The following is a 10,995-nucleotide window of genomic DNA, read 5'->3' as shown; positions in this document are numbered from 1 at the left end:
TTATTCAACTAAAGCTGCATCCATGCGTCTTGAAGACATAAACGAATGCAATTTATTTGTTGATTACAGCTGTTATTTCTTCTGCTGCAATAAGGAGCAGGGCAGCACAGGTACTGAATACTCTTTAAACGTATAATAAATAGTATTTTCCAATGATTCGTTTAAAATACTAATAATAAATCCAAACAGATCCTCTCAATAAGTAATATTATGGCACACATAATTTTAATACTTAAAATTGTAACTTGATTGGTATGTTCCGCATATTATATACCTACTATCTCTGTCACAATTGTTTTCAGAATAGGACCGTCACAGGCCAGTTTCGTAATTTACATATCACTAACCAGTTGTGCATCAAGATGCACAGCCTGGGTCCACCACATCAGCAGTCAATGGCTACCCTTAACTCCATTTGAATGGGATCGGGGTTCTCTACTTGGCTAATTTTAATGGGGGGGGGGGGGGGGGGTTGGGCCTCTTTCAGACAGAACAGGAAAAAATATAACATGCAGGCATAATTGCAATGTCACTTAACTTGAATTGTCATATGTTAGTTAAGCTGTTTCGGTGGTAAGCACATTAATATAACACCATTTTTTTTATTTTATACATTATATATATCAACCTATTTATTAAGTCTTTACATCAAGGAAGCTAGTGACGCAAATAATCAAGGATTAAGGCCCAACACGGGGGCATAAAAATGGTAGTCATAATTTATCACACCGTGACACAATTACCCTATTTTGCACCGAAAAACATTATTATTGAACCAAACAAATCAGTGAATGCAACGATCGTCATCAGACACAGCAACCCATAACATCGCTCATAAATTCTACTTTATATAAAACTGGAAATGAATTTTGAGATAAACTAATGGAAGATTGCCACATATTATAAACTTGTTTTACCTCTGTGGTCTGTACTGTAACCAGTCAACGTTATTTTAACTGGAAATAAAACATTTTTAAGGTTCATTTATGTTATATTAAAGTTAGAAACTATAAACCCAAACTTATAAAAACACTGTATTGCTCCCACTACCTTAACTCTTAAGATATTTCAAAAGACAGCAGGAAAAGAGGATGACGTACAGTATACACAAATTATGCACGTGGACACTGATGTGGGCGTAACCAAGGTTGCGGCAAACCTGTCTCGTACTTTTTTTTTTTTTTTTTTTTTTTTACAGTAACAAGAATTAAATCCGGACAAAACCATTACTATAAGTGGGACAAAGGCGCAAAAATAGGGACTTTTTTAAAAAAATTGTTTTTCTTACAGACTTAGAAAGTTGATAGAATAACGGGTTTTGTATTAGCATGAATTTTCTAAAGGGTAAGAAGTCTGAAACTCAAATGTCTGTCATTATTTTCTAACTTCAGTCTTTAATGATTTTCCAGTAGTTTGCAAGAAAACCACAATTTGTATGAAAACGGACCAAAAATATCAGGCAAAAATCTATACAGTTGAGATGTACATTGTCTTTGTATTTCTAACAAGACGCTGCTGTGGGCCGAACCGTTATGGTGATTTTAGCTCTTATTGGCTGCTCTTCCTAAGTGGTAGAGCGTGTTAAAATGAAGAATAGTTGATAGACAAGTGCCAGCTATAGAGTGTTGGAGCGTTGTTCAGTGTTAACTTATTGAGACGTCATTCCGTTTTGAAGCACGTTTGAAAGGTAAAGGAATTCCCTGTCAGTGTTGGGCAGCGGGCGCCAGCTGCAACAGCTGCACACAGGAGGTAAATGTTGTGGTTCTTGCAGTGTCCTGTGCGCCGTGTAACCCACACTCTTCGCTACAATCCTTTCACTTCTGATTATGGAGCTGATATGTATGGAAGGGCTACCTTCATTCCAACGTGCTCGCACTGATTCGCAGCTGTTGAAGGATCCGCGGGTGCTGTCTAACCTGTTGCGCTTGGAGGAGCATTACATGCTGCGAGGAGGGAGCCCATACTTCCAGTGTGTACAGAAAGAGATAAAGCCTTATATGCGGAAAATAGTCGCTTACTGGATGTTACAGGTGAGGCTGGAACGCACGAACTCTTCTTTCAAAGTTTGAAGGGATTAGTGCTGCCTTCTTCCTCGAAATGTGAAAGTTTTGAGGTGATCCCCTGTAAGTTGGATGAAAATGGCTATTTCGCATACAGTGGCCCCATACCTAAACTTTTCACTGGTAGTGGGGGAGGGGGCGCTTGTGGTAGGACGAAGGTTCGAGTTCTTGCTTGGTAGTAGCTCCCAAGCCAAATTGTGTGTTTTGTTTAATTGTTGAATCATGTGTACTATTTATTGTGTATTTTTTAAGTAAGGGGGTTATTCCAGTATTTACAGAGATGTACGAATAGTAAGGGGATTTATTCTCCAGCACAGTGCATCTGCCTACTTTGGTTATATTGGAAACTAAGTACTTGATTAACGGGGGACGAACTATTTAATTTGGAGCATCTTCAACTTGGGTCTAAAAGTGTCCCCATGGGGGGTTGGGTTTAGGAAAGTTCTCCAGCTGAGGTAATAATTGTACGTGGTCAGGTTAAATCCAGTCTTATTTTAAGTCTAAATCGAGATCGACATCTTTCGCTTGGGTTGGGATTCTCCACTGTAAGGGTTTCATAATAGCATACTATCCTGTGAACAGTATTAAGAAGGGGATGGGGTTATTCTGCTCTCAGTATTTTTGTATGGGATAACTAGTTACATTTATCTTAACCTTTTCTGCATTATAGCGATTGTTTTGTTGGTGTTTTTCATCGTTATGTGTCACAATCAGTTCGTGTATGCATTTTTACGCAGCGTGGATGGGCGAGTATATATTTTTTCAAGTAAAATATATTTGACATTTACAAATGACGTGCTTGAGCAGTTACCATCACCGCCCCTTTTACTAGGATGTTACTGTGCTCCTAGATTGCCTTTTCAGCTGCATTTCTTGCCCTTGTCTGAGAGGGTTCTGGAAGCCATCTGTTGAAATGAAGTTTGAATAAGATGACTGTTTTCATTTTTTATACACGATAGCTTTTTGTGTACCGAAATGCATAGGTTTCACACCGATGTTATTTATTTTTTCTGGATTACTTTCCGTATTTATTGTAAAAGAACTTAAAATATTTATTATTTTTGTAAGAATGAAAAATTAATTTGCTGTACTGAGGTTATAACTTTTCAACTATCCAGATTTTTGCAGAATGTCCAGATTTCTGCCTCTTATTTTTGGTTTATCCCTCATAACATTTGTGATTTTCTGGCAAATCGCTGAGGATTGTTGTCAATAAATAACAGCTATTTGAGTTTCAGGCGTTTATCCTACAGAATATAGCATAATAATGCAAAAAATCTAGCAACTTTGAAGTTTATCACAGCTGTATTTAAAAATTGTACCCGTCTTGGGGTCTTTGTCCCATCATTATTTTTGGCTTTGCACATTATTTCTTATGCTTACAACTTGATACAAATAGCTAAAGATATTTGCAGTGTTTATTTCTTATTTTACTTTTAAGTAGCTGGGGAATTGCTGGCAAAGTTTGGAACTGTTCTTTGAATAAATTTGTGGTGTTTCCCCTCTTATTATTTTTCTTTTTGGATTATTTTACTTGGGGGGGGGGGGGGCAGTTTGCTATTGTAGTTCTGCACAGGATTTCCTGCAAGTTTGTTTGCGACATGGCATTACTGTTGAATTAATAGTTTCTGAACAGGATATTCTAGTATTCTACTGCTTTCAGGGGATTAGATGGTTTCCGATAAACTTCCAAGCATTGCTAATAAATGAGAAGAGGAGGACTTTATGAGAATTGCCTGTTGTATTTCTTATTGTACATATATTTTTCAGTATTGTTGGAATTATTTTAATTTAGTTTTTGAATAATTTGCTATAACTTTATTTTAACTTTTTAACCCCTCTTAAATACATTTGACTTGAGCAAAGGACTTAAATTAAGCCAAGGCAGCATGCATTTAAAGAGACTTCTGAGGTAGGTGGTGTCATTAATAGACAAGTTATCCTTGACAGAACTTCTTTTGAATCCTAAAAGACTGTGTTCTTGTCAGGCATGATCAACATATTATTTAAAATTAGTCATAGGTAGTCATAGGATCATAGGAGATTACTTGGCTATCGACCTGGAGGTCATTTTAAGCCTATCTGTTTCATCCCAATATAGCACTATAGAAGTACTAGTCAATACCCAAGATTCCATTTGGTGATAACTGCCCATGTCCAGGAGGGTTGTGGGCTCTAGCCCCGGTAAGAATTAATGCACTGTATGACTTTCAGTCACTGTTATTGTATGCTGCTTCCACCAACTGAACAGGGTCATAACTAAAAAAGGTCTGAACGTTTTTAAAGTTCAGTTTTCTAGCTAGCAAACTGCATGGATTTTCCCCTGAATTTACATCATAGATTAGTACTAGGCTAACTGCCCCTGCGAGCCATTTTAAGCCTAGCCATTTATCCCCTGTGAGACCCAAACCCTGTACCTTGTGTTTGTAAGGCAAACACCTTAACCATTAGGCCACCCTCCCAATCACTTTTTATTTCAAGAATGAAGTTGCTATGTTTTTTTTTTTTTTTTTTTTTTTGTTTTTTAATTGCTGCTTTTGCCTTGATGGTGTACAAAACAAAGCTGAAAATGTGGAGGTTTGTTTATAGGGTGATAATCCAGAACTGTGAGAATCTTATAATCTTATTGCATTAGGTAGCAAACGTATCTATTTCAGGTGATGTAAAACATGGAGTCACTGACAAAAAAAACTGTTTCGCTTGTTACAAACTGAGTGGAAACAAAAAATCTGAGCTTCAGTTAACTATTCTAGAGTATATAAACTTCTACTAGAAATTCTTTTTATATTTTGTAAGTTTAGATTTAGGAAAGATGTCTGAAAAGGAGAGCTGCTTTGTTAGCCTTTAAAAAGGTTTCATATTGGGTGTTGTGGTTGTGAAAAGGAAGTATATCTTGACCACCCAGTGACCAGAAGACCAAAAAAATGTCCAGTTTATTGTTAACTAATATATTTCATCATTTGATTTTTGTCCCTCCCCCTCAGGTCTGTGAAGAGCAGAAGTGTGAAGAGGAGGTATTTCCGCTGGCAATGAATTACCTGGATCGGTTTCTGTCTTCTGTTAATATCAAGAAAAGTCACCTGCAGGCTCTAGGGGCTGTCTGCATGTTTCTGGCATCGAAGCTACGTGAAACTGTGCCCCTAAGTGCTAAGAAACTTTGCATCTACACTGACAACTCCATCACAGTGCAGGAATTATTGGTAATTTTCTCTACATCATGTTATGTATTATTGCATTAGGCACTAACCTGCACTGAAATGCTAATGTGTAATCATTTTTGATAACATTAAAAAAAGGTATTTACAAACTGTAAGTATAGTTTTGCAAGCAGCAGTTATCCTCATCAGAATTTTTTTTAGATCTGGTCATTAATAACATCAGGGATTTTAATTTCTGTGCTTGGGTTTGCCCCCATCTACTTGCTCATTCTGCCCCAAAACTGCATCCGGCTGAGGTCATAAACATTTTTTTCTCAGATAATGAGAAATTGGAGAACCATGTCATTTAATTTTATGTAATTTCTTTTGAAATTAAACGAGAAGCTAAGGGGGACAGTAGATCCCAAGTCCACATGTGAGTACAGTTGTGATGCTGTGCTGTGTGCAGGTACTTGTCAGTTGCTTTGTTTTACATTGTGTATTTCAGAGGAAGTAAGGAGGTTGACTCTGTGAGAATTCTTTCCATGCAGCAGTGCTTTGTCTTGCACAGAAAATTGACTAGAGAGAGTTTCCTTTAAAGAGCTGTGGTCATGAAACACTTGGATATTACTGCATGGTATTTGTACTGAATTAAGGTGAATCAGTATGTTGGATGAAGCATCCATCTGCGTTATTGGAGCCATCAATACTGTACAAAAACATTTTCAAAGGTCCTTGCAGAGGGGAAAATACTCCTGCACACCCCTGGATCTGTAAAATTTACTAACTCAAGAGGTGATACAACAGTGGGGAAAAAGGTCTGAATCTGTTACGTCATCTCACAGTCCGTGCAAACACACAATTCCATCCTTTTCACATGCAAGCAAATGGCATGCAGCTATTGGTCACCATTCACCTGCACAGCTACACTACTTGTGGTATGCATTTATTGATTTAATGAATCGCAGTAAAGTCAAATGGCAGTACAGATTGATGAATCGCATATCAGTGATGTCTCCCACATATTGCAGGAGTTTGGAATGCTTTGCCATACAGTGGAAGCAAATCTAAGCGTCTTTGTGTATAGGAAGGGGATCTGAAGTGCTGCAAGTTCTGTAGAAAGGGTGGTGGTTTAATGAGGACCTTGCTAGAATTTCCTGACTGAAAGTGGTAGTGGAGTTATGCTGTGTGTTAAGAAACAGTTGGCAAGCAGCCCTGTCCATAAGGTGAGTAAATATGGAGGATTCACTCTTGGACCTCTTCTCACATTAATAACTTAATCTCTAAGAAATTCTTTAATTGTTAAATGTAATACTTTTTTTTTTGGGGGGGGGGGGTATTTTAGCAAACAAAGTGAAATTGGCTCAAAGCTGGCCATAAATGATTTGCTTTATTAGCAAAGCTTCAATTTCTTGCAGAAAAATCTACTGGGCAGGTAGTGTAGAAGATGCAGAATTGGCCAGGCATGAACAATCAGAGTTGTGCTTCACAAAAGAAAGCAAAGGTGACTTGGAGGAAGAGACGACAGATGGGATACTTTCAAAAGACAAGGTTACTTAAATTTATCCATTTGAACCAAAGTGAAAAAGTATATGCGAGGTAAATTAGATGGTTTCAGAAAACACAAGGTGGCTTTGTACAAAATGACAGAACACAGCAAAAAACAAGTTAAGAATATGCTCTGTAATGTGGATGGGTTGAAATTTATTTTTTCGACAGACTTCTGAAAGCCCCAGAAAGATAAAGCAGATGACTTATTATACCCTAACTTGCTTTATTTTAGTTTTTGAAAACCTTTTTCCCATTTGCAGCATGTGTTCTTGACCCGTTTTTTGTTCTTTTTTTAGGACATATGCTGGACGGCAGCTGCAACATACTTGGATTAGGAAGGTCACTGGAGACACAACAGTTTATGGAAATGTATTTAATTTTTTTTTTCAATTATTTAAAGCTGGATGCCATCATTCTTTTAAGAGAAGATTAATTTGCATACTTTGACAACAAGTCAGAATGGGTCAGAGCATGGTTACTCTCTCTGTATAAGCCAAGGAAAGAAGAATGTATGTCTCTGGTTGATTGCTGCTGTGTATTGAAATATGGCAGTTAAAAGGTATATTATTTTCAGACTTGGTGCAATATAAGTAAGTTAAGGAACAGTCTGAATGGTGCTAGTTTCTGCATTTCTTCCCAACTTTGCGTTTAAGTGGGTATTTCAGGGTGGATCTTTGTTGTTGTTGTCCACAGGAAAAGGAGTTGAAAGAGTAGATAATCTCACTGGACATAATGAGAATGGATTCTGGCTGTCTGGATATTGAGTGATAGGTGTGTGTGTGTGGGTGGGGGGGGGGGCCTCACAAATCATAATTAACTTGGATGGTTATATCATTACTGAATCAGAATTTTTTTACTATTTGTTGTTCTACCCTTTCATGGCTCACACCAAATCATATTGGGAGCTCGGATTATGGTTGGAGAGACATGTATTTTGTCTTCTTTGTAAAGTTTTCTCATATATTCCAAAATGGGCATCGTTCGGCAAAATGGTCATCGTTCGGGACTTGTAAAGAAGTTTTGAGCCTATCTTCTCTGCCAGGAGCATGGGAGAAAGAGGCCATTTTTGTGGATAGAAATATTGTGTTGTGATATATCTCAGTAAAATGATTTACGTGATAAATAAAAGAAGGGAAATGACCCAAAAGAGAGAATTCCTGCAAAAGAAGGTGGGAAAAGTCTACTGGTTGTGCGTCAAGTCTAATACACACTTTTTTTTTCCCCCGAGTAACGAATGCTACCTGCTGCCCCCTCAACCCATCTTTTTGAAAATTGTAGGTATCAGCGCTTTTCTAAAGCTTCGAGACCTAAAGGAAAATACCAGTCTAGAACTATCATGTTAAAAGAGGCTAAAGGGTCTGTCTATGATACTAAAACTTTTTAAGAAAAGGTGGAAAGATTACACAACATCATTACTGTAACAGACAAAGGTGCCAGCAGTCCTTTTAACCTGTATATTATGGTCATTACAGCCGTACCTGGAATGAAAGTTGCCAGACGTTTGCAAATTTTGGGGAAACTGTGAGGAAGGAGATCATTTAGGATGTGAGATTTAGCCTTGAAAAGGCAAAAGGGAATTGAAATATTTGCACGTTTAATCGATTTTACAGCAAGACTTCCAGTTGTGCAAATCTAGGGGAAAAAACTTATCTGCACTGCAAAGAATGGGTATACCAAACACCTGAAGTATTTAGTTAGAAAGCAGCAATTCAAACTGAACAGTGAAAAACAGAATGGTTTAGACTTGGTAAAGATGTCCTTAAACCTCTTGTATTAGAGTCACATGGAATATATGCAAATGACCCTTAAGAACATCGGGTGTTTCAGCTATATGGCGATTCTGAATGCCCATGACTTTTTTTTTTTTTTCTTTATAGCTGAAACGCCTGATGTTCTTAAGGGTCATTTGCATGTATCCCATGTGCCTCTAATACAAGAGATTTAAGGAATCACAGTGGAAATTCTAGCCTGGCTAGGTTTTTCTTGTAGCTTTTATTGATTGTGTGTGTTTATTGTGACCTTTTTACATACTGTCTTACTTTGGACATATCACATAGAGTGAGAAACCATTACAGAAATCCATAGTCTTTTTCCATGATTGACTGTCAGTGTAAATGAAGGCCCATTGTATGATGGTTTAATACAGAAACTACAGTGATGTCCATGGTTACCATGAGTTGATGTTGATTTCTGTGGCTCTTAATGGGCCCAATTCCAAAAGACTTTCTTTGTGTAAGTGGCCACTTAGACTGACAGCAGTTTTTATTTGGAATCTAGCCTCGGTGTAAGCCTGTTTATAGACGGGCTTTATTCCAAAGTGTAAGTTACACTGAAAGCAAGTCTTTCGGTCAGGGCGGACTTCGAGAGCAGCTCTTATGAAATTTTGCCCTGTGTTGTATGTACTTTTAGGCTCAGTAGGATGGAAAGGAAACGTCTGCATAAATACAGAAAGGATAAACAAAAATCACACTGAAAGGGTAGGAATGAATAGCATTTAGTAGAAGGATGGTTACTTGTAAATATTGGGAAGTAAACATTTTATTAGAAGGAAAATACTAATGACATTTTTAAGACTGTTAACAGAGTTTATAAATATTTTTTGTGAATAAAAGGAGCACGGAAGAGACACAGCAATTTTTGATTCCAGAAACCTTTACTTTGAAATGGTTGTAGAAGTAGCAAAAGTGTTACTCGGGGCAGGTACTCCCAGTAATGTTGGTATACTTTTCTTCCTAATATACTGGAACTGCCTTTAAAAGTAAGTTGACGTACAAGGGTAACACATTTGTGATGGATTATACTGATTTTTGGTAATGCGTTTTGTGTGTGTGTGTGCATGCGCGTGTGTGTGTGTGTGTGTGTGTGTGTGTGCGCACGTGTTTCAACACTTTGTATGAGCTCTAACAATGTGGACGAATGTTGATTCCTCTCCTTCAGAGTAAATACTTCACACGTACATGCAGACTGTGCTGTTGACAACAAAAAGCATCTATAGCATATAGAGCATGTTGTAAGGTTTATGACCCACTAAAACTTTCATCAAAAAGTTGTATGGTCAGACAAAGGTGATACTGACTTGTACAGAACCTGTCAGTCGTACCAAAAGCCATGTGGTGTGAATAAATGTTGTGGCTAATGTGCTGCTACCTGTGAAGCATCAGTCTTATTGACTGACGGTGACTTTACAGTTTCTTGATTTTATGCCATTATTTCAGCTGCAGGACTAGGCAAGTGTATTGCAGTGTTTTCCGAGTTGCAGCCTTTCTCTTCACATTTACATAGCCAAGAAGAGCAGATTAAGCAAAATGATATTGTACTGTTAATCGTTACTGCTAGATTATGTCCTGTCCTCATTTACTGGATGTCTGGTGTAATGTCAGGTTTTTATGCCAAATCATTACTGTTAATCCGGTTCAGGGACTCGGATGTGCAAGGAAAAGTAGAACGATGTGATACTCTGAACAGTCCGTGCCATTGGCTTTTGCTGGAACTGCCTTATAAGCATAACAAAAAGCTGCTAGCGCCCATAGAACCTGCTATAATAATGTTAATAATTCCTTTCTTGTACTGACACTGAATTATGTGTTAGTATATCTTCTGTTGCACTAAAACTGCTATATATACTGCTGACATAATCTCCCAAGCCAAAATGGTAGTTGTTACAAGGAACATAGCTCTGGAAACTGTATGTTCAGGTGTAAGATGCAGCAAAGGTATGGCGGACACTGGGGATATTTATCCCAGACACTGGCTGGTGTTGTGGGTCTTTGTACCCCCTGTAGCTTACCGACTATATAGCTCATAATCGTCTTATACAAAAACAGCCGCCCCTAAGTGAAAAACCCACGTTCAAGCATAACGTTTGGTTTTATGACTTGTATAACTGGCACAACCAAAGTGCTACATAGCATAACTTGTACCCTTCAAGTTGCCTAACCACTAGCTGCGCATTACACTCAATGATTGCTTATTTTTAGAACTGTGTAGCTGCATTATGGACAAGATTACTATGTGATTGAAGACCTGCATATTGCTTACACTGTTCAGTCATGCTCTGTAGAAGTTGAATGTGATCTTAGATGATGATTCTTATTGAATGTTGTTCATACCCACTGTCTCACTATTAGTTCACTAGAATTCTAACCTAGTTTGCACCCCTAAAACTGTAACACTGTATTAAAAGTAAGCTAGTTCCTATTTTCCTACTGCCTTGCCCTTAATTAGGTAGATTGCCCTCCAAGAATTCG

At 37.8% G+C, this 10,995-nt stretch overlaps 1 protein-coding gene across 1 annotated transcript in view; it reads left to right on the top strand.

Annotated features, from left to right (window-relative positions):
• Nucleotides 1-1,663: 1,663 nt before the first annotated feature.
• The window catches only part of LOC122806459 (G1/S-specific cyclin-D2-like), a 281,886-nt gene continuing 272,554 nt past the window's right edge, over nt 1,664-10,995 (top strand). Inside the window, exons 1-2 of the mRNA XM_044076919.1 lie at nt 1,664-2,030; nt 5,045-5,260. Of these exons, the coding sequence (XP_043932854.1) occupies nt 1,827-2,030; nt 5,045-5,260 (420 nt within the window). The 5' untranslated portion in view covers nt 1,664-1,826. The remainder of the gene's footprint in view (nt 2,031-5,044; nt 5,261-10,995) is intronic.

The sequence above is a fragment of the Protopterus annectens genome, chromosome 7.part0, assembly GCF_019279795.1.
Source record: "Protopterus annectens isolate FY-2018-M chromosome 7.part0, PAN1.0, whole genome shotgun sequence".
Classification (NCBI taxonomy): Eukaryota; Metazoa; Chordata; order Ceratodontiformes; family Protopteridae; genus Protopterus; species Protopterus annectens.
This window is presented reverse-complemented; position numbering and strand designations above follow the sequence as displayed.